This window comes from Rhea pennata, chromosome 10, assembly GCF_028389875.1.
Source record: "Rhea pennata isolate bPtePen1 chromosome 10, bPtePen1.pri, whole genome shotgun sequence".
Lineage (NCBI taxonomy): Eukaryota > Metazoa > Chordata > Aves > Rheiformes > Rheidae > Rhea > Rhea pennata.
In genome coordinates, this window is record NC_084672.1 from 12,629,743 (window position 1) to 12,654,290 (window position 24,548).

Genomic DNA, 24,548 nt, shown 5'->3' on the forward strand with positions numbered 1-24,548 from the left:
AGCATTTTGAAAATTCACATGCAGCAGACTGTGCTTCTCTGACAAAGCAGTAAATGACAAAATGACAAAAGCATTCCCTGTGTCAGGGCAAAATGGAGTTTAGACACATGTTCAACACACCAAACTTATTGAAAGCAATCATACTGAGTTCCTCTCCAGGCAGCTGGCCTGCCCTGGAAATGTATGTGCTGGGCATGTTGTTGGAAAGCTGTTAGTGAGAAGACATGAAGGCTGCAAGCCAAGCCTTGGAAAGACTGAGACAAGTTTGGGGAGCACGCATCTGGAATTTGATTGATTTCAAAGATCCATGCTCCTCAGTTTATGAGGTTAAGGTTTGCTAAGCCTGGTTTATTTCCTTTCACGTTGTCTTTTATGAAGCAGAATTAGTAGTCCAGATCTTTTGTAGCCAAGGTGAATCTCAGATAGGGGCACTCAGGAGGTTTCAGACCCTGTTTATAGAGTGATACTGGGCTGGACAAGTAGTTTTTGCTTTCCAAGGAAGAGTAGAAGACAGAAGTGTAAACGCTGGGAGCATGTCCAACATTATCAGGGACTGGATGTGTCAGAAGGAGGCAGTTGGCTTGGCAGCACTTGGAGTCCAACAAGTTAGTTTCCATGTGCCTGGCTGTACAAGTGGTACCAGTCTGGTTTGTTGCAAGGAAGTGGTTTAGTTTGCTGTAAAGTTTAATTTTGTGCAGAAGTCATTTCTTGTTTGCTCTCTCCTTTTTTTTTTTTCTCTGATGTTTTTGAGGATGCTGAAAAGCGATTGTTTTAGTTCCAAAGGAACAGATAACTAGAGGAATCAGTAAACATTTACTATAGTATAAAATCTGGAAGGCTTGGGGGACTTATACTCAGGAGATTGTATTTCAAAATTCATATTTAAAAATTTTCACTTTTGAAGTTAGTATGTAGTAGCTTCTGCTAAGCTAAGAAACTGGTTAAAAGAGCTGAAGGAGCATTGGATATTTTCCATAGCAAATAGTTTTGAATCTATTTCCTTTTCAAGAACATTGTTAAAAACACAAACTTAAAGAAATTCTCTCCAAAATGAAATATGTAAGGAAGAATTGCTTAATTCAAAATCGATTTTGGAAAGATTATTTTCCATATAAAACCAAAATATCCTTCTCTCAGAATTTTTCAGCCTTACGGACACTCTTTTTCCTTCTTGGAAGAAAATGTGATGCAGTATAAATTTATATAGACAAAGAAATAACTACAATATGTTTAGTTTCAGTAAATTAGCATTGGCTGATAGAAAAAGCCTTAAATAAAATTTCTGACTAGTTCCATCTAAAAAACAGAAAACAGCATTGAGAAAAGCTGTGAAATCATCTGGCAGATTTTACATGTCAGGTTGAAGTTTTTTGTGGGTATGTCCTGTTTAAAAAGCAAAAAAAGTCTAACCCTTTTCTTCTCTCCAAGGAGAGTTGTTAAGGATACAGTTTCACAGATAGGTTGTTCTGTGTAAGGTGGTTTGCGTAGCCATACTTCCCTATTCATCCTTTTGTAATCAGTTAATGTTAGTGCAGCTGTGCAGTGAGTCCAGTGAATTTGCAGACTGGATAAAAAAACAGCCTTGCAAAAAATATTTTATGTGAAGGCAGAGAGTAAAAGCAGATTCGCCCTTCCCAGAAAGTTTCTTGCTCCCCTTTGGGAAAAGGAAATGAAAGATGCTCTCTTTGGCACATTGTCCCAAAACTTCACGCATGGCTTGTGGCACGTCAGCCTTTGAGGCAAAACATGTTGGATGTTGCATTTATGGCTAAGCAGTACTGCTGTATTTGTTATGACATACATTGTAGGCTGTTCTTTGACATGATGCCTGGGTTCCTAGTCAAGGTACTGTGTACAGAAATGTGCATTAGCTCACCAGCTTATACTGTGACAGCAAACTAGTTATAAGTGTCCTCTGTTGACATTATGACATTCCTACTAACCACATGTAGCCATTTTATCATCAGCTTGTTGCCACAGTTTTAGAAATCACAAAGGTTCGTTTTTGTTGCACATTTATTACCAACTAAATTAAATTTAGCTTAAACTACTGGAGAAATAAAAACAATAATGAAAATGCTTACCCTAGCACAATAGATTTAGGCTTTTATAGACTGAAATGAAATTTCAAATAGTAAACTGAAAGTGGTAATATTAGAGAAACATGCCTAATAATTCAGAAAACTTGCTGAAATTTAACTTTATGAAGCTACCTAGTCTCAATCTTGTAGGGATTGATTCTGTGCTTACTGAATGCAACAGCAAAGCTCCTATTAATTGCAGTAGAGAGGATTAGAGCCATTCACTCTTTATAGATTCATTTGATTTGAAAGGATCGCATGTAGATCTCTTATATTCCCTTTCTGCAGTGTGGCAGCAAGAAGTGAATTACTCCTACGCTCATGTAGAGGAACACGTTATCCTGACTGGACTGACTCTAATAGTTAGATTCTGCAGCCTCTTTTAGCGACATGAGCCCCCCCCCCCCCCCCCAAAAAAAAAAAAATTTAAAGGTTGTTGAACATTTAAACTACATTTTTTCTTCTATGGCACACACTTGTGTGTTTTACAAAAGACTGTCTTCATCCCTTAAAGCACATCATCTCCTGTATATTTATAACTAAAAATACACTTTGCTCCTCTCTTTAGAAAATCTCAGATGACCAGGTCTTATCCTCAAAACAAGCATTGCTACGATTTTGGAGAAACCACTGCCCACACAGCTGAAATATCTGTCAACCCCAAAACTGCAAATCAGTGACAATACTGAAAATAGAGCTTAGGTAATTTGATTCTTGTGGTGTCCTTTTGAAAGTACTCCACCGCCTCAATTTTTTCAGCCTTACTGTATCTGTTTTTTTAATCTTTACTTTTAATGATTTAGTTTTTCAAATCTTTATCATTTGTCTGTCCATCTGTATTATGACCTCTGAAATGCATCTCAATGAGGTGCTTACCAGCAGGCCGTGAATCAGCTGATAGCTTTCCTGTCAAGACTTAGGACAAATTTATTCTTAGTGCACATCTCTTTCATGGTCTGCACAGAAGCTGGTCAGCATCAGTGGGGACATAGTGTGGAGGTGAGAGTGGAATGTATAATGGAGATCTGCAGCACCCACTGATGCTGAGTTTTTAGATTTATAGGAGTTGATCTTACCATATACACTTCACAACAGATGCAGAGTCCGTTATTCTTTGTGAAAGTATGTGCGATGTCTAGCAGAGCAGGTCTGATCATGGGAGCTCCTGTTAATACGATGCACTGAGGTCTGTTAGGAGGAAACAGAAGATTACATTTAATTGGATAGTATTTTTATTCTGAATAAGCTTTTCTATTGTTCATTGGAAATCTTACCTGAAGTTTTTCACATGATCTTCCACTGTAGTTAATGCCAGAGCACTGTCTAAGGCATTAATATAGTAAAGAGCCTGCGTAGAAGAGCCCCAGTTTACTTCTGCATGTAATAAAGATAAATAATGCACATTAAACCACAGGCTTTTCCCTATGTTCTATTACAAAGGTCAGTAATCAAGTTGCCTATGAGCCAAAGCACAGTATAATCTCTCATGCTTTATAGATGCAGATTTATCGTTATTCATGCTTCGTAAGAATAGAATACGTTTGGTTTGTGTAATGCAAATGCAAACATACAAAAGTCTTGTCTCATTCTTCATATAAAGAGCATAGGGAATATGCTGCTTCTACTTAAGAAGCGTTTTCCTCCCTATTTCATTACCTTTTTACCCTTATCCCACATATAAAGTAGACACCTTGAGTGAGTACTGCATTTTAATACGAAACTTCAGCAGGATCAAATTAAATCATTAAGAAGGAACATTGCTAGTGCCAATGAATGGAATAATACTTTTTTTTTTTTTTTTTTTTTTTTTTAATAACTATTTGATGTTAAAGTACATGGCCAACTAGGGCATTGAAATCAGCTTCCTGTTGGTTAGTTTGGCTGTTGAATCCTTACTATGCCAGTCCCTTCACTTCAGAGGACTAACGTTTTTGAAATGAAGAACAGCTTTTGTAGAAGAATTCCTGTGCAATGTTAAAATGTGCTTATATTATTCTGACTACTTATGCCAGCCTTTCATACAGATCTCATTTTAATAAAAACTCAAAGATATTCAGTCCATAACAGAACTGGTATTAAAGGTGGCTTCCAGGGGGCAGTTATGTATCCAATAGAAAGGGTTTTGCTGTTACATTCTTAATGTGTACAAGACTTTGGGAAATAAGATGAGGCAAAAAAGGCTACGTCCACCCAACTGGAAGAAGAGAACCATTAGTTTGCCATAACAGCAAGAGTAGTCACTAGTGCTCTTTCAGGACTTGGAGAGGGCAGAAGCCATACTGGAAGAGTTCCTGAGAAGCCTTTTGGAAGGTAGCCTGTCAGTCTTGCTCTGAAGAATCCTACAGTAAATCTGGAAGGGAGAAGCATATCCTTTAAATCTAGAGAAGGTCAGTTCATTGTGGTTACAGCAGACTCAGATCTACCATTCCCAGGACAGTAAAAGTACAACAAGATCTGGTTCCTAAGTTATCTCAGATAACTTAATTTTGGATTTAATCTAGCAATGAAAATTGCTAATATAAAAATCTAGATACTCAGATTTATTTTAAAAAGCTCTTGTGTTGATATGGTGGAATTTGATCGTTCTACAATGTGAATCAAAACTTGTTCTCCAAAAACAATTTTGGCATTTATCTTTTCTTCTCTATTGTACAAGTTCTTGGTGGAGGGAGACAGATAAGAAACAGCTTTCCACATTTTACTTTGAGATCTACATGAGTGCAGATCAGGTCTGGTTATGCCAGAATACAGAACTACTCAGTGCAACTGAGCAGAGCTTTTGTGAAGGTGTCCTTTCTAAATAATGTTACGCTTTTGATAACCCTTCAGTTATTGGTAAGTAAGTGCTGAACAGAGGTCACTGTTTTGGAGAGTGGGGGAGAGCTTTCAAACAGCGTCGTCTGTGAATTTAACCTGGTCTTATGCTGCTGCTTTGCAGTAATGATGTTGGCAGTATATTAAGCAAAGGCTCACAGACTTCAAATGCATTTCTGACAACTTTGTTTTGAAAGACAGGCACATTCTCCTGCAACTGACAGTGTTAGCAGAGATAAAACCACTGAATATCCTGGTGCTTGTGAGAAATATGGAGGACATGCAATAGTGCTATAATGTACATAGAAGAGAATTAAAGGCTTAGAACAGATGCTGCTATCCCAAGCCAGCTGCAATAAAATGACATCATATGCTGAGAAGTCTGTCTTTTTGCAGTGGAAAGAAAATACAAACAGAAGAAGTAACTGAAATGATTAGCAGTAAAGTCTTGACCTGAGTTAATTTTGTCCCAGGTATGAATAACCAGACTGCAAAGTCTTATATTGGTAATGTATTGTATTAGGGCACAGATTTCTAAAGACAGCTCATGGGGATTTCTAGAAACAGCTCCTGTGGTTTGCTGAGCTTCTGAGCTATTCTTTTCAATAGTAAAATGTGCCTGCTCTTCTTGATTTACTAAGGAATTGTAGGGAGGTGCTGGAGGATGATCAGTTCACAAGTAAATTAGCTTGCATTTTTCTTGTACAGTAGGAAGCACGTTGCCGTTTTGAGTGAACACCCTAAATGAGCCAGGTAAGAGCATGCCAAAATTCAGGTAAAGTTTTATGTGTTGGTGAAAAAACATTACAAGTGATCTCCAAGTAAAAGTCCAAATTAATCTGTAGTAAAGATGTGGTGAGAATAAACTGATGTGCTAACAGCTGTAATTAAAATCCTGGACTCTGCTTGAAGTGCTTGTTAAACAGGCAAAAATACACCAGCCTGTTGCCTTAATCTGTATATAAAGTGAGATTTAATGGGATTCTGTGATCTTCTAGGCTTCTCTTTAGAGAAAATCATTGCAGAAAAAGGAATGTCTAGTTCTGTAAGCAGCAGATATAGGAACACTACTGTAAAGTCCACGTTGGCTCTGTATCATACACACAAACTAATAGTGTCTACTGGCCTTACCTGGTTTCTTGTATGTTACATAAATGTATAAGAAGAGCTCAATGGCATAAGTGATGAGAGCTGCCCACCAGTTGATGACAAACATGACACCGCAGCACAACAGGGCTCCAAAAAGCGACAGCCACATGTTATAGTAGCTGAATGCAGGTCTCCAGCCTGTTTAAATAAGAATTGAGAAAGTTGGAGAGCAGAAAATCTGTTGAGCAAATAGCAGTTCACTGATTTTGCATATACAGATCCATGTGCAATTTGCTTCAGGCTCTGTCAAAGTGGTGGGAGGTGTATGTGCAAACTCTGAGGCACTGTGGGTATCAACATGGCTCATGAGTCATGGCTCATGACTCAGATGGCTTCTGAGTATCGGCTAATGCAGACTTCTATGTGTATGGAGTACTGGGTCTTACAAGCCTTTTGCTATGATCATTTTCCTATTGTTTTGTCCAGCCTAGCTTTGAATAGCCGGTCTGTTTATATGTATTTTTGCCAAATCAGAGCTCACTAGTTCAGAACTGAAAATAAGTTTTCTTTTAGCTTCAGATGATAGGCCATTACATCCTTTTGATACATATGTGTAGAACTTGTTAGCAGGAGCTAAGCACTTGTTGAGGGGACAGTATATGCTAAAGTGCAGCTGTCTTTTAAACTTTGCCTGGCCTCATTGCAGAAAAATAAAAAATAAAAACATTTGCAATTGACTTTAAAAAGACATTATTCCTGCTGTTCTTCAGCTGTAGTATTGAATCCTTCCCCTGCTAGCAATTAAAATGATGAGGCAAGCAGTCAGCCTCCATGGTTTGCAGGTCTCTGCCAGGTGTTCTTCAGAACAGACTCTTTTGAGAGGTAAAACCATTGAAGATACAAGGACAGGCTAAGAAATACTATCTTGGATGATCTTTATAATGAGGGAAAGGGAACATCCTGCTGTGAAGAAATTTGCCGTCTTGCAATGACGATAATCTGTCACTGTGAACTAGCAGGAATTAACTGGAGGAAATGAGAAAAGGAAAAAAGTGGGCTGCAGTTTTGTCTGAAATGTTAAGTAGTGACAGAGTTGAGCCTGATGCACACACAATGTCTGTAGAGGTAATTTTTACTCGGCTCCAAGGCAGTGCAGAGAAGATCTACATTTGTTCAGCTGTGCAAGTAATTTGCAGAAGTGCTCATCTCTTCCACCCTCTGAACAACTGGCACCATACAGATCTATAGGAAAGGAGCTGATGTGGGCATTTATGCGACCACTGCAAATTTCTTCTTATTGGAAAACAAAAATGTGTTTGTTGCTGCTTGGGTTGAATAATTGATTCACAGCAGTAGGAAATTGCCTTTTGTGTTGGCCCAGAGGGTGTTGCTCAGCTGATTGATTTCAGGTGTTTGGGTGTCAACCCTTCATTTATGATGATGAGGAGGATAATTCTACTGTGATGATGCACAAGCCTGTAGGCCTGTACAATCCCTTGCTGCACGGATGTAGAGAGGGGGGCACCTCTCTCAAGTTACCTTGTACAGGGCCTCATTGCGCTCCACCCTACAGTTCTGCTGTTAGCTCTTGCAGAGCTGTGCTGATATTGTTTTGTGGACCAGTTGTTGATCTGCGTGTTCCCTTACAGGGAACACGTATGGGGAAAGTATCACTTTGAGCACAATTACTGTTCTTATTAATTTCCTACAAATTTCAGTACAGATTTGGGTGTAAGGGGCGCAATAGCTCTGCCACCACACGTTGCTTACTTTATATGGCCAGAGATGAGAGTTGTTTTTTCACCCGCCTGTGCTGAGGGATAGTGAGGAAAAAACATCCTAGGGAGGCGCTTTCTTGCTCCAGTGTGATCTACTGAGGTCTTTTTCGACTTATACAGCTGAGCAGAAGGAATACAAGAACTAGAGCCATTATTTTTATCTTTTGGAGATAAACAAAATGTGTCATCATATTCAATGGGAGCAGTAAAGCCTCAGATCACATAGCTTAGATATTTTGCAGGTATTGTAGCTTTCTCTGACAGACGGTCAAAAACTTGCTGAGATCAGGCTGTGAAGCCCATATTTAAATCACTGGAAAATGCGGACTCACCTGGAGATTTTGCATATGATGCATGAAAGCAGGAGAAATTAATCAAAGCATATGAAGCCAGGAAGAAATTGGAGATGATGGGAGCAATGGTGTTGAGTTCAGCTGCAAGACACGCAAATCAGATGTTTGTACAAATATGTGCAAATGCAAGGTTATATTTGATACTGTGATTCTACAGATTGGCTATTAATGATGCAAATCCACTGTAAATTTCAGAATTCTGAATGTATAATTGAGAGGACAGATTTCTTGGAAGACTTACTGTTAAATTTCATTTTTTTGCTTTTTAAATGGCAATCCAAATTCTCTCCACTATACTACTCATTTATTTATAGTATTATACAGTTTGAACTTGAAATCTTGGAAAAACTAATTTAAAAATCCTAACAGTCCCAAGCTACTGCCAATGATGCTGCACTAAATATGGATTTTCTACCATCAGTGCTAGCAATTTGGGAATTGCTTTGAAATTGGCTGTGGGAAAGGCTTGGCAGATAATGCGTCCTAATCATCTCAGAATTACATCAGAACTACATGTCATATAAACTGGAAAAACATTTTCAGAGTAGGTGACTGATCTGGTTCTAAGCACTGCTCTATCTCAGTGAAGTGAACAGCAATTGCACCTACTTACATCTTTGAAAATCAGGCTATCACAGCATTAAGACGTTACTAGGGGCTTGTGCTCTCTCTCTCTCTCTTTTTTCTTTTTTTTTTCTTTTTTCTTTTTTTTTTTTCCTCCTTGCTTTGCTTTCTTTGGAAATAATGGAATTGCTGCCAAGACTTTGAGCGTATTTGGGCTCAGACTCATACCGTAGTTGACCTGAATGGAGATTTTTCTTACCATAAGCAAAGAATTGTATAAACATACAAGATTATGTAATTTAAGAAGTTTAGATTATAGCAGGTGTATAAGTTATATACAAACCAATCAAAATGAATGCCATAGCAATCACGAAAGTGAGAACATATCCTCTGATGGGCTCATTGTTTTTCCCATATCCCTTGGCAAAGAAGTAGAGCGCTTTGTAGACATTATCCTTGCATAGAGCCTGGTAGACAAATCAGAATTTAATCTTGTTAACCAGTGCTTTTTGCATCCGAAGTTCACTATCCATGAGTGGCAGCATGCTAAGCTTTTGCTAAACCAAAATTAAATCTTAGTATACCTCAAGCATGTCTACTGCTACAATATGTAAGCATTCCAATAGCTAATTGATAGCTAATATCCTACTATATTCTTAGAGTAGGCACCAAAGCAAAACCACAGGCATTTAATTCAGGGCTTAAAATACTTTAAGAAGAATCTAAATTGGAGGAAACTGAAGCACAAATCAGTAGCTTGTATAAATTGTACGAGTTATCTTTCTGTCCTATGCACTTTGTCCCACTGCTGTGGCCTAGAGCTCTTTGAGCACATCTGCCAGTGCATGAATGTGATGGGCTCCTTACTCATGAGGGTGCCTGCATACTCCTGACGTTCTTGGGCTTGCAGGCCACCTTTCTGTAAGGAGATACAAGTGGTTTTAAGAGAAACCTTCAGGCTGTCTATGACAAGCACACACAAATATCCCCTGCTCCTGCAGCAGAGCTGAGCTCTGAGCAAAGGCACATTATGATCATAAGTGTTTAGTTCTGTATAAGGCTGATAAGACCTGCCTGTATCTGCAAAGAAATATTCTATGTACTGCTTTCCCTACCTCTTCATCCCGTATATGTAAGTGCTGTTTGAATACATGTCACATTTGGCACATGGAGTTCAACCAAATTACATGTCTTTGAAGTAAAATATAAGGAAATTAAGATTCTCATTTTACCTGGAAAACTTTGGGTGCACTGACGAGAGATGCCAGAGCTGATGAGAGGGTAGCAGAAAAGATGCCTGCTGTGATGAGAGGACCAAAGCCGGACACCATGCTCATCACCTTTAGAAAGAAGAAGGAAAAATGAGTAGTAGACTTGCACTTGGATACACTTTTTGATTACAGACTCGTTTAAGTCTCTTGTTACTGTAGTGTCTTAGCTTTTCGCAGTCCTAAGTTCAGTTGTCCACAAGCCAACTGTGAGGTAGGGAAATAATAGTATCCTGCTTTAGTGGGAAGCAACTGATGCCTTGCCAAATTTTTATGCATATATATAGCTGAGACAAATAAGTATTCAACTTGTAACAATAAGAGAAAATAGCTAAATGTGGTTGGAGGCACCTCTTTTTTGTTGTTATTAATATGTCTGAAAAAGATTGAGAATGTCTGATTGTGCTGGCACAACAGCAGTACCATGAACAGTAAAATCAGGCCCGTGCAGCCACTGAAAAGAAAGCACTGGTAAGTTAGGAAGCACCAGATAAGGAAGTTAAAAGATGAAGTGGATGGATGTAGTTGTCAGATGATTGGTATACAAGAAGTACTCCAGGAGCGAGCCCAGTTAATCCTGGAGATTTATCAACTGAAGAGGTATTTTTTTTCTGACTTTAGTTTGTCAAGGATAAATGTTACAAATGAAACTGTATTGACAGCCTTCATGAGGTCATTGATTTTAAGAGTTGCCCTGGGTCTGGACAGCATGACTGAGGTGGGAGCGAGGATGGCAGACAATCAAGAAAGGATAGAAAAGAAGTCTGTGACAGGGGCAGCTTATCCTTTAAAGGCCTTGAGCCAGCCGTGTCATTCAAAAGAGTCAGCTGAGGGGGGAGGGGAAGCAGGAGATATTGAAAGCTCCAATTGGCTAGTTAAAAAGAAATTGCAGGTAGATGGTGAGCTCCTCTAACAGGCTCTGAAGCAGAGGAACTGAAAAGACACCTGGGAGCTCTGGTCACGAGGCTGTGAAAGATGACTATACTTTGATGCTTTGCCTAAGCTTTATGCTGAAGAATAGAAGTGGTAGATAGTCTCTCTCTGGCCTAAGAGAAAGATCTCCTCACTTTTTTGCTTGATTTTAAGTTGACTATTCTTGGATAGTTTTTTCAAGGAGAATTACTCTGCTTTTGGTACTATGGCACAAACCCTTAAGAGCGACTGCAGTACCCTTAAGGTAAAATCACATCCTTGTGTAAGGAACAGCCAGATGAGTTGCATATATGGCCGGAGTTCCTCTGTTAAGTCTACATTATGAATTTGAAGTTGCTGCAGCATATGCTGCTGCATGATACTTGTTGAAAGAGGAAGTAAAGACCTTAATAGAAGGCAGGGAGGGTTACCGATCAGCGGTGTGAAAGTAATGTGGAATGCAGGGGAGTTTTCCCTTTGATTATTGCTATAGTTTTTGACTCTTCTAGATAACAGTGGACATTCTGTTGTAGTTAGTTGTCAGCAAACAATATTTTTGCTTGTTTAGATTTATGCATTCATGCGTTGCTTATGATTATACATGTTATCGCATAAAACCTGGAAATTATTCATCAGCCCATAATCACATGGCTGATTTCTGCATCTGGAAAAATCATAGCCTAGGGTGCAGGCAGATGATCCATTACAGCTCATTCCAGGTACAACTGTGTCGTTGATGTTCCCAGTAGCATCTCGTACAACACAGGAAGCTGTGGAAACAACAATGTATTACCATTTTTATTCCTTGTGACACCAGGAGAATGTTCTTACCATACTTAGAATCTTTATACATTGACATTTTCTACAATTGCAGCCTTAGTTTCATCCCAAAGTGAAATGCTTCATATTAGATGGAGATTACCTCCCCGTATAGTATCTTAGTTTCTCTAAGAAAACATCTATTTCTGCTACTCTTAAAATAATCAACTAGCTGACTAATGGGGACTAGCACATTTATGAAAGTAGGAAACCAGATACTTTGGAAATCAACCGAAAATTAACTGACTGACTCAGTGGTGTATTGTCCACCTGTGACCACTTTTACAAGTGCCAGCATTCGAAAATGTGTTCTCAGTGAGATCTCAGGTTGGCTTATATATATATATGTATATATACACATACCTATATATATAAATATATATATATATAAAAACAAGGAAACACAGTTACTTTAGAGATGTAGATCCTTGCTAGTGAAATTGCATAGCCTTACTGATAGCAACAAAGAAAGAAAAACTTTCAACAGGAGAAATTGATGCTAGTCTTTCTGTTGTTTTATTAATAATACTTACGCTGTTTTTTTGGTTTGTCACCAGAAATGAGAAGAAACATATGGAGTGAACTTGCAAAGTGCTGATCTCAACATCTTTAGTGGCCAAAATGTAAGTTTATATGGTGTTTTCAAATGTGTCAAAAACATTATTGAGAATCCCAAAGTAATCATTATCTGCTTAGCAAACCAATATGCAAACAGAAGACAAAGTTACTGCACTGAAAAGCAGCCAGCTCTGAGGCTGAAATATAGCTATTGCTCATGAGAACAGGACAAGACATTAACATAGGTTTAGAAAAGGAAGTGAAGAATGACTATTTCAACAGAAACTGCAGGGGAAATTTAGATCCAAATAATGCAATAACCTGAGCTGAAATTTGACTTGAGCAGTCTGCCTTTTGCATGAAGTACAGAGACCACAGAAGTCAAGAAGGCTTGAGATCCATTCCCTATAAAGGGAGTACCCTGAGGACATAGTGTGGTGAGGTGTTTGCTCATAAGGTAGAGTGCCATTTGCAGCACTATTTCTTGTAATATTAATATGGAAAAAAAATCTTTATTTCTTGGACAGAGATTTATTGTACTCTTGTAATGAGAATTTAATCGCATGTTCTTCCAACAGAGATATGGCTTCAGCACCAGTCTTTTTATGGTTGTGTCCATTATGTTACCTCACATCCTAATATTGTAGAGCAACTTGTAACCTAGTGCACATTCTTCCAGAGGTAATTGACTTCTGTCTTTGACATATGACATACTCTGTATGTGTGTTACTCCATCACTCACAAGTGCTCCGTAAGACTAGTGAAGAGGAAGTAGAAGCCATCTGAAATTTCAGTGTGAGTCAAGAATTAAAAGCGAATTGATCTGAGGTTCCTTTAATATTTACTCTGCTCATGGATACTGCAAGTTAGTCGTCTTTGTCACTGAATCAAATGCAAAGGTAACCATACAAGGTGGTGTGACAAAAACCTTTCTTCTATTCGTATGTAGGCTCAAACAGGGAAAATTGCAAATAGACACTTTTTTCCCTGCTGATCTGTTTATCTTTTTTCTTTTTTTAAAAACACAATAAATTTAAGACAACTATCTCACTATGTAGTAAATCCACAGGGTGAAAAAGTGATGAGTTTAATCATTCATCTGTGTACCAGCCTTTAAAACATTTTTACTGTATTATGACATGAAACATGTTCACTACTTACCTGCACATATTGCAACTCCTATGTAAGTAATAGTTGTAATCAGAATGGCCAGCATTGTTCCTTTGGGTATCGCACTTTGTGGATCCTTAAAGCAAAGCAGTGAACGAAAAACACTGTGAGTTCCCAAGCTGCATTCTGCTTGCATTTGCATACCAGTGAGTGCTGCCACACTGTGATAGGAAGATATCTTTAGAGGGTAGATTTTTATTACTCAGATCTGCACCAGTATCTCCTGTTCCCAGCATGTAGATGGGACTGAGGCAGTTCTGTGGTGCAATGCTCCTATCCTGGACACAGCAAAAGATGTTCTGCAGGTCCAGAGCTCATGTATTGTAGCAGTATGAGGGTCCTGAACTGGGCATTTTTGTGAGCACCAAGTTCTCTTTACCTTGCAGTGGGCTTTATTTTAAAGTCTCAATGATTTAACGCGTAAGCATTTACTGAAATAACCATCTCGTTGCTTGTTTCAGTAGAGTGGGTCCAGATGGTTGCCTGCTCATCACTTCCAGGCCATGGGACTTTCCCATTCAGCACGCTGCCTGTTCCTCAGCAGCAGCTAATAGTTGTGCAGGCAGCAGCTTTAAGACCTAAGATTACAGCTAATGCTTTCCTGTTAGCTCAACACTAATTCTTCTGTGTCTTCATAAAGACCAGGGCTTCGGTATAAGCCAATCCTCTGTAAAGCATTTCTACATTAATGCAGTTTATGAGGCTAAGCCATCACGCTCCTGTGGATGACAAGACTAGATCATTCTGTGTTAATGAGTGAGATAGCTGCAAATAATCACCCTAAACAGAACACAACACTCTTGTGATTAGCAACTAGTAATTGTTAGCTGTATCTTAACTTTAAGCTGCTCCCTTTCACTGTTTTGACTTTTAATTTAGATATTTCAGTAAGGCTGTGTTATGGATTCTTAGACTGGCTTAACACAATATCAGTATCATTCGTGGAACAGTAGGTAAGAGAGTTCAAATAGCTGCGTTATGCATTTTAATTTTAAAGGGAATTTTAATATCAACTTAGTGCATGTTTGTTTAGGCAAGAAAGTAATTTTTATGAATTTTCTTCTTAAATTGATTTAGTGAAAGTTTTTTAGTCAAAGATATATGGAATAAACAACTTTACTTTTATAACTTCTTTACTTTTATAACTACTGTGCTTATTTCATGGAAGAAAAAACAAAATACGTATTTGAAGAGTCATTGTGTGAAGCGTGGATGAACGACTTAACTGCGTTAATAGTTAATATCATTTTTAAATGAGATAAAGATTTATTGAGCTGAAAAATAGTTGCAAAGTCACTTCAGCTGCAAAGACCTTTTGACCTCAGATCATGGTAACTTTCGTTTATACAGTTCTGGTGTGCATGTCTTCAGTTGCTGTTCTCATAGAGCCTTATGGTGCAATGTTAAACACTGTACCTTTAATTTATAAGGTTAAAGCTTCTTGCAGTTTTACCATTTTAAAATTATATTAATAACTAAACACTTATGTGTTGCTACCATTTTATGTCCTGCTCCAAAACCTGCTAAAGTCATTGGTGAGACTAGTTCTTAGTGTCAGTGAGCTTTGGAGTAGGCCACTACTGCAGGAGTACAGCAGTTACAGAAACAAATACATAGCTGTTTGCCACAAATTCGAAAGAAATTTTGGTTTGCCTATTTTACACCTTTTTAATACTTCTGAGCTTGTGGTTTATTTTTCTAGAGAGACTGATTAATTCCATTAAACCTCTCTAACACACCTGAGCATGGTCAATGGGGAATCTGCAGCCTAGAGGAGTTGGCCATAAGGTTACTTACTGGCACAGCAAAACAACTGTAGGGGGTCAATGGGAGAATGGGTTCCCATGATCTGCTCAGACTCTTTCAAATAGCTTATGAAAGAAGCAGTGGTGCTGTGGGAGCTTGCCATTTGTGTAGACCCCCTGTGTATATGGCAAAAGAAATTTTTTTTCTGTTTGATAAAAGTATAGAGGTCATGTGAGTGATTCAGTCTCAGTGGGTGTAAGAACAATGATTTTTCTTTTTTTAATTAAAAATGGAATCTAGCATAAATTCTATTAGTGGCCCAGTTTCTCCAGTTTTTCTCTGTGCTTGAATTCAAAAGCAGTCCTCTGAAAACAAGAGAGACAAGTCATACAACTAAGAGTGAGGAAGGGAGATGAAACTGGCTGTTAGAGCTGGCAGGATCCTGATAAACTGGTGACTACTATGCCAGTATGAAAATATAAGATCTTTAGTTAAATTCTTAAGATATATTTCTATACAATGAGCCTGTATGATAAAGCCAGATAACTTCATTTGACCGACTAGGGATGTCAGTGTGAGACACTTCTTTTTGGTAGCGTATTTGGTTTTTAGTACTAGATTCTAAACTAAACTCTTGTCTATAATTTACTGGTTTGTTTAGATACTGGAAATATGTCATGAAACTGCTATACTGCAGGATGGGCACTTGACAGCATGGCAACAGCCAGACATTTGGGAACCCCTTTCTTTCTCCTCAGACTCTTCTTTTGTTACAGCTGCACACCTGCAGCTTTTCCTTTGAGCAGCAGCAGCAGTGACAGGGTATTAGAACATATTTGCTTTCATTAAATGCTCTGTTTACTCTGCCCTTGCTATGACCCTGTGCAGAAAAAAAGCTGGTTTCCACTGATTCTTCCATAAACTCTTTTGTGAGTACAAACCTGAGTTTCAGAAGTATCCTTTGGGGGATGATGCAGGAGATTTAGCAAAAGAGCATCAGGAGTTAAACAGGTGATTTCTCTAAATTACAGCCTGCTAATAGACCATTAATATATTAGTGTAGGCTACTGAAACATCCTTTTAAATGATACGGCAACCCAAATCTGAATGCAGAAATTTGTGTAAATAGTCATAATGCATTAAGAGAGAAAATGTCAACTGATCTTTTTTAATAATAAAGCAGGTACTTAAAATTGAGTTTTGCATTCCAAAATCAGCCATGATTTAATATTGAATACAGCGTTGATTCATAATTTGTTTTCTTGTTCTTTCTCACCCTGTAGCTAGTATTACAAAATTAAAGAAATACATACTTCCAGATCTCCTGAGATATTCGCTCCTGCGAGAATGCCAGTGGCAGCTGGGAAGAAAATGGCAAACACCGAGAAAAATCCTTCACCATCTCTGAATTCTGGTCCAAAGTTTTCTGCAAATATTGATGCTGAAAATATAGATGAAAATGGAACAGATGACCAGGATTTGATTCCAAAGACACTTAATGAAGGAGGTAAATAAGCTAGTCTTTTGCACCTGGATGACTGGGTTTGAATCTGTCTTTTATCATAAGCAAAGTGAATTTGATTTCCTCAGTCTGGTCCCCTGTAGTGTATGCTTGTCTGCATATCAGAGCAACAGATCCATCCTGAAGTGACAGGAATGCCACTATAGCACTTACACATAGCTCTGTGCAAAAGTTTGCCTGTGTTCTGCCAGTATGTAAATGACTGAAGCTGCCACTATCCATGCTGTCAGCTTCAGCAGTGGAGACACACACTCAAAGACAGATAAATTCAGTCTCTCAAACAAATGTTAAAAAAGACTTTGGTTCCTGTAATTTACATGGTTATTTAAACTTGAGCAGAAGATCCTGATCTTGCGACCTTTTTCAGTGAGATCTTCAACTCAGTATAAGGTCAAGAAGCATGTAAGCTTATTACTCTGTGATAGACAGCAGTACTTGCCTTGGTAATTAAAAAAGCCTCTTGCCTTCTTTTCATTGTTGGTAGGAATGACTGTCCCAATAAAGAAGTTTGCAATGGCAACAAGGAGAACAATTAGAAGTATAACTTGAGCCTGTTAATAGAAACAGAAGGATTTTACTGATTGTTTTATTTTACAATGATTGTGGAGATGGTTATATAGTGATTCGTATGTTTTCCTTACTCCTTAAGACAGATGACAAACTTCTACAGTTCTAGAAAGCAGCAGAAATCAAGATAGCTGAAAAGACGTACTGCCATCAGCTCATGACAACAGCAAATAGTTTTTACTAAGACGATTTACAAAATACATAGTTACTGTTTATGTTAGTTTCCTTTGCAGGAAAAAAGAAAATGAAACAACTAATGCTTAAAGTATGAGACATTTTATATTGTTATATAATGTTTAGTCGCAGTGGTTTGTCACTTAGGATTATAATATCTAGTTGGCTTTATGACCTCTTTTACAAATAGTTCTAAGTTTCTATCATAGCAGAATATAAAAATCAGTTTGCTACTCTGGACTTGATTTTGACAGCTGTATCCCATTCTCCAAAGTATTTCCGGTCCTTCATTTTGCAAGAATTTTCTCCAAAAGAATAACAAGAGTTTTGAGCTTTTTGTACAGGTGAAGGAATAGCAGAAATCATTAGAGATCAAGGAATTAATAGTAAACAGAGCTATCCTTTTGTTAGGCTGGGTTTGAGAGAGTACAGTGGTAAGACTAGTTTTTACTACTGCTTATTCTGCCAAACTCCATGAAAAATAAAGGCAAAAGGGGCATTTACCCAAGGCTGTAAATGAATTATAAATATCAGTATGCTCAAACTGTCTGTAGAATACAGACTTCCTCGTATCCAATATATGTTCAAGGAGGCCCATGAAATTATTTTGATTTCATTGAATATAATGATTAAACTGCTATTGCTTTTAAGAAGATCAAGCATAACCTGAAGCTGAGTGTTTTTGAAAATCCCACCTGCTGTATAGCATTCCTCACACACAAACCTTGTAAAGTAGTTCTACGTAGTGCTTGCTTATATATTCTTTTAAAGGTTTACCTTTGCTTCCCATTCCATGCCGGCGACAGAGATGCCAAGAAGACATACAACAGTTATGGTTCCTATTATTCTGATGTCATTAGACTCATCTACCATGATTGTATCACTCTCCTGAAAAGGGTAAGAAATGTTATTGGGACCAGTCTTTCTAGACCAAGCTGGAGGGATCAGATAACAAGGTGAAATAGAAAGGAGTGAGTTGTCAGAAATTACTCAGTTTTAGGGGCATATGAGCCCAACTGTTTGTATTTCGTGTTAGCCCTTTGTGGCTGGGGTTGTTTGGCCGACTAAATAGGGATTTATTTCCTTTTATAATTTTGAGGCTGTTGTTGAAATATTTGAAAAATTGCCATGAGGTAAAAATGGAGAAGCACTCTATGGCATGTTTAGAAAGGCCTACTTCCCTGCTAAAGATGTCCCTTAAGCCTCAGCTAAAAATATCATCATTTAAACAGAAACAAAAATAATCCCCAGTTTAAACATAAACAACAAATATCTACATTTACCTTAAGAAGCTCTACAACTGTTTCAGCAAATCCAACTACATACATAGCAACTGCCACTGCATTTGCAAAGGCAAAGATAAGTCCTATAGATCCACCAAACTCTGGGCCTAGACTTCTTGAGATAAGATAGTAAGCTCCACCTGCAGACAGAAATGATTTTGATTCAGCACAATTTAAGATGCTCAGTTGCTGCTTATTTTACTTACATAATAATACCACAGGAATCTCTGCTTTTTGCCTAATAAATACAATCCAGATTTTTCTTATTAATACAAAAGAACAAATACAGCAAACTCTGATAAACAAGGAACATGATTTGCACTGATTCTGCTTTCAGAACCTTTTCTAAACATCTTTCTGTTACAGGAGTCTTTTTACTGGATGCTAGTGTTCAAAACTGGACCTTTAAACAAATATTCATGATACAGTAGCAGAGAAAAACTCACCCCTAGACAGGCTCTACCTTATTTGGATCCATCGCAAAGTTAGCATGAAAAATCACGTTCTATGATATAAAGAGGTACTATATATCGTTAAAGCTTCCACAGAGTGATACAATGAATCTTTAATCATGTTTTGCATGTCCCCATAAATGGAGCATATTACTTTGTCAATTATTATTTCATCCTATCTCACTGGGGTGAAATACTTATTGTCAGGAAGCATTTAAGATAATATACATTTAAATTTGTAGTGGACCCAGTGAGAGAGATCACCCCAAATATTTTCTATTTATTTTTGCTTTGTTTATAACACGGATCTCCCAGTTCCCTCCTCCCCTTTTTTCCTAATTCAGCTCTGCAGATTTTTGTACTTTTTGTGAACTCATGCTCACTTACCTCCTCTTACTACTCCATTAGTGCAAATGGCAGACATGGAGATACCTGTTAATGTTGTTACTACTACACTCAGACCAATAACTACGACTCCGAGACCTGAAAGATCCGAAAAAGAAAGTGTATTCAAGTGTATTCAAATACCTGCTCTGCTTAAATGATGTAGTAAGAACTTGCTGTTTTCCACAGAGGCTAGAATAGACCAGTTACACTTTCAAGGCTCTGAAATGCACTAAAGTTTTTCTTCATAAAATACCTGACACATGCTTCGGTTTTCTAGCAAAAATATTTACTCATCTTCCAAGGAGCAGCTGAAATGTAAAAGATTTTAAAGAGGGTTATACAGGACGGTATTTGATGTGTATCAGTGGATATCGCCTGTCTTTAAAATAAGAGGAAGAGATGCCTCACGTTCAGTTTGTCCAAGGACATCCAACCTGAAATGCTCTGAGTAAGAATGACCTGCTGAAAGGTAAGAGCAGAAGAACTCTGTGAAAAGCCAGAAGCTGTTCCTCAATCAGCATTAGGCAGGAACACCTGAAATGTACTTTACAGACTGAGCTGAAATCTGGGAGTTATTAAAAGTGACAATTCAAGTAGGCTGTAAATTTTGATTAGGGTTGGCTAGAATCGTTACCTTCTAGTTCCTTTAGATGTACCATTTGGTTTATCGTCCTTCTTGCTGTTTTAGAGATCAAGAGCTCTGGGTTGCCTTATATGAAAATAGTATATAAAAATCTTTTGGGACTTGAAAGCATTAGTATCCCTAAAGATTTTACCTCCGCGGACAAACCCATTAGTTGCTATTGCAGAAGTTGACAACCCAGTAATTGAGGTTACCATCGTGGCGAGAAGAATTATGATTACTCCAAGACCTGTCAGTAATAAGAAGATAAAATATTTTACTTATGTTCCATTATTCCTACAAATCATTCTCTCTAAATTAAATGTTCAAGCCAGAATCAGAACTGTAAACTGAAAGATGGTTTGTTGACCACTTGCAGTTTGCAGAATGTTTCCAATGAGTTCATGTCACAGTAGTAAGTTATTTTCATCAGTCTTCAAGCAGTGCTGTTTCCTGATAGAAGTAGCCCAGCCAGAAGCTCTGTTATGTTTTTCAAAGGCTTTCCATTAGCTGAATGAAATGAGCAAACAAGTTTTGCTTGTCATGGATACTTATGCCTACCTTAGCCATACATCCTGGCTGTTTAAGAGAAAAGAGATTGACCATATTAACCAAATCTCTTGTTTGTAAGATGCTTTTATCTTTCCTCAGTTGACTAAGTATTGAATTGGAAAGTGAAAGACTGACTACATAGTTTCATGGTGCATTAGGACAAAGACTTTACCCTATCAGGTAGAAAGACGAGACTTGATGTGAGTCTTCTTATGTCCTTACTTGCCAGGCTGTTGACTGCAGCCTTCTCACCTGCTCCCTCCTCCTCTCCCTCTTTCCCTGTAAAAAGCAGTTTCACTCTAGCACGGGACAAATATTCCAAAATAGAAATTTTGCTTTTCAGATACAGTTTACTTCAACAAGTGACCTGTAATGTATAATCTTAGGAAATTGTCTCTTTTTAGGTGATACCACAAAACTGTATAATTAAATGTAAGTAATCAAGCATCTGAAGATCAATATTGCTAGGTGAACTGCATTTCTGTTTATATGAGACTCTGAAACTTGTAATCTTTGGTCAGATAGTCAGGCTTCTTTTAACTCTGTGAAACTTGCTAGAAATGTAGGACTGTGTGTTTTCTTGTAAGGCAGTCAGAAATATTAGTTGAAAATGACTTCTGAGGGACTGTGGCTCAACCTCCCCACTTGACTGTCACCAGCACTAGATCAACTCAGGGGTAGATTTAGCTAGTTAAATCTTGAAAACCTCTATAGTGAGAGCTGCCATAGCCTCTGTGGTTAATAACCTGTTCCAGTGCTACACTACCCTCCCAGTGAAACGTCTTTCTCTTCGTGTTCAACTCAGACCTTCTGAACTGGAATTTTGGCCATTGTTTGGCTCTGTAGTTCCCGAATACTTTCTTGCTTCAAGTCAAATGAAGAAAAAATATGGTATTTTCTCTCAGCTTTATTGTTTCTATTTCCTTTTATGGCTATGAGAAGGGAATAAAAAAAAAAAAAGCATACAGTATGACAGTTGCACTTTGATGCCAAACATTGAATCAGTTCATAGCTTTATCTGAACTTACTAACACTTACTCAGTTCAGTGTTTTTCACTCCAATAGCTCTTTTGTTCTCATAAGGTAAGTAGGTCTTCAATATGAAACAGAAGATTATATATTGCCTGTAGCAATATTTATTGATCAGGGCTCATCCAAACTGAAACTTGGATCCTACAACTGACAACTGGCTAGGGGTACTACAAATATATTGATTTATCTGCTCTATTTCTACCTTCTGGCTCTCAGATCAGATTCCCGACTTCATTTCATACTGGATGATTAGAGGCATCCAATCTCTGAATGAATGTTCTTTGCTGCATAAGTTATAGCCATGTTATCACAATCCTTTAAGACAGAGCAATGTAATACAGGAGATATAAATGATATATAACACTGTGTAGGATATTTAAAGTGATTGGAGCCTCTAATAAATTACATTGATCCTATTGATTTCTGAGCTTTTATTATAGGAAGTCATGCACCTATTTCATTTGCAGTTCCATATAAAAAGTCAGAAAGGTCGTTCCTTTTCGTCGGGTACCATTACATGCCTCATAGAAAGATCTTGTTAAACTCTATGCAGATTCTGTGCCCAAAAAATGGCTGAGCGTGACTTTTAATCATTTGTTAACTTTTAAATTAAGTAGATCAGGCACATTGTTTTTGAAGTGGTTTTGAAATAATTGGGCAAATATGTGTACCTTTTGAAGAGCACTTTTCCTGTGGATTTTCTATTATATTTGACGATTCATTTTGTCAAAGTGCATGTGCTAAATAGGGTCAGATATTTTGCTAATGCTTGGAAAAGCTTTATTGTTATTATTAAAAAGATGATAATGTTCAATAAGAAAAGTGAATAAATGAAGCAACCCAAATGAAACATTATTGTAATGTAACATAATTGTAATATTTGGGTCCAGGTTTTCAGTTAGCAAAAACTTGTTTTTTTCCCCTGCTTTTGGGTAAGCATTCTAGATATAGGTACATCTACAGGCTTTGGAAAATCCCCAAATGTTGAGGGGATATACCAGACTGGTTTTGGACCTGAAACTTTGTCAGGGGCAGACTGTCCCTTATTTTTGCAGCTGATGATGAATAGAGGACTTTGTTGGAATGTTATTTTTCCCCTTTAATAGCTTGTACCCAAGACAGCCTATCAGGAAATGGAAATAACTGGGTTTTCTCTCTTTGGCCTTCTAATGATGGGAATATAAATGGTGCCCAGATGGTGGTTTAACTGACTGATTTTATTTCCATGTTAGTAGCAGTACCCAGTGAAATCTCCAAGCCTTGGTGATGATGAGCTTCCATTAGTGTTTTCCTTAAGCAGCTTGACTAGGGACATAAAGCTCATTGCTTGCTTACAAGACATTCAGAAAACACATTTAGAGATTATTCAAACTGAATTTGATTTCTCATTTCAGAAGTAAAACTAACCTGCATACATAAGACATGCAATTTTAAAAAGCCAGCAGCAGAGCAATAAGCCCTAAGATAGGAGGGTCTGTTTATCAATGAATTAAAATGGTAGAATTAAATGTGAAAGCAGAATGGCTGTAACTGATGTTAGTGCAAATTAATGTTAGAATCTGATTAAAGTTTAGATTGAAGCCCAGGCATATGGCTGCTAAGTAAGTTGTGCTAAAATGAATTACTTTTGCCTATGGCTGTTCTCACACCTCAAAACAAAGTAATACTTCTTGATGATCTCAATAAGTTACTAAACTGCCCTTAAAAACTAATTTTGCATGAAACCCCAGAGCAAAGTCTTGGCAATATTAAGATGCAGAATTTTCATGGCAAGGCATATACTTATGTGTGCCCTGGGCTGTATGTTCTCATTTGGTATGCATCATAAAATCAGCAAGTACCCCTTTGTCAGGCACAGCGCTAAAGCCGTGCACGGAGCACTGCAAAAGCAGGCAAAGTTCTTCCGTTTAGTTCAGGAACTTTTTCGTTTTTTCCACCTCTGTCTCTAAGTTTATGGGTGGGTTTTTTTGTTAATGAGCATTTTCTTTTTCTTTCTTAAGGCCTAGTCTCACCCAAACAAAACTTCTATGAAGTTGCCACATTTTGCTGGAAATGAGACTTAAAGCACAAAAGCATTTTGGAGATATTTCCATTCAGTGTTTCTTTCCAGCCAGTAACAAGGAAATGAATGATACTTGTATTCACTCCAATTCTGAGCACTGAGTTTTATCCACAGTCAGGTGTGTTGAGGTGCAGAGGCACCTCATTTTATGGGAAGATGACGCTAACATGTCCAGGTGTCAGTGGAAGATCAGGGCCCTCTCATTCTAGGCATTTACAAATGTGTAATACAGGGTGACATTGTCGCCATGTGTTAAATTTCTGTTTCCCCAAAGCATAGTTGCACCACAGCAACTGTTGAAATCCTATGTGTTACTTCTAGTAGTGTTTCTGTCTTGCAGTGTTGTGAGCACTTTCCGCTCTCACTGTTTTCACTGAGCACTCAACAACAGGCCAGGCAGTGCCCTTGGGGCCCAGTCCAGCTGCCAGGGTGGCTTGAGTTTTTACACTGATTTCATTGAGAGCCGGATAAATTAATAGTCACAGTGAAAGAGCAAAGATACAGTGCTATGTAGGTACTTAGTTTATGTGAAAGCTGTAACAGGGTTTTAATAACTTGATGTTTCATAGTGTGCTAGTAGCTAGTGCTGGACTCTAGTTAAAAATAACAAAGGCCTGATGAGATGAGACCTCCCTCCAGTTCTGTTTTCATTTTTGCAGAGAAGTGTGAAGAAGCGTTGTTTTCAATATGTGGATTGCAGGGTTTGGAATTCACAGATAAGCAAAGTGTGAACTCTTAAAGGT

General features: G+C 37.9%; 1 protein-coding gene across 2 annotated transcripts in view; it reads right to left on the reverse strand.

The window, feature by feature from the left end:
• SLC12A1 (solute carrier family 12 member 1) overlaps positions 1 to 24,548 on the reverse strand; it is a 47,091-nt gene that overhangs the window by 18,208 nt on the left and 4,335 nt on the right. Inside the window, exons 4-16 of one of the 2 annotated variants that reach the window (XM_062583365.1) lie at positions 19,538 to 19,633; positions 18,699 to 18,838; positions 18,193 to 18,303; positions 17,114 to 17,225; positions 16,466 to 16,593; positions 13,398 to 13,482; positions 11,478 to 11,629; positions 9,912 to 10,019; positions 9,023 to 9,146; positions 8,095 to 8,196; positions 6,027 to 6,182; positions 3,356 to 3,455; positions 3,158 to 3,269 (exon numbers count right to left, since the gene is read on the reverse strand). In XM_062583365.1, coding sequence (XP_062439349.1) covers positions 3,158 to 3,269; positions 3,356 to 3,455; positions 6,027 to 6,182; positions 8,095 to 8,196; positions 9,023 to 9,146; positions 9,912 to 10,019; positions 11,478 to 11,629; positions 13,398 to 13,482; positions 16,466 to 16,593; positions 17,114 to 17,225; positions 18,193 to 18,303; positions 18,699 to 18,838; positions 19,538 to 19,633 — 1,526 coding nt within the window. Of the gene's footprint in view, positions 1 to 3,157; positions 3,270 to 3,355; positions 3,456 to 6,026; positions 6,183 to 8,094; positions 8,197 to 9,022; positions 9,147 to 9,911; positions 10,020 to 11,477; positions 11,630 to 13,397; positions 13,483 to 16,465; positions 16,594 to 17,113; positions 17,226 to 18,192; positions 18,304 to 18,698; positions 18,839 to 19,537; positions 19,634 to 20,313; positions 20,410 to 24,548 lie in introns of both variants that reach the window. The other variant, XM_062583364.1, reaches the window with a different exon arrangement.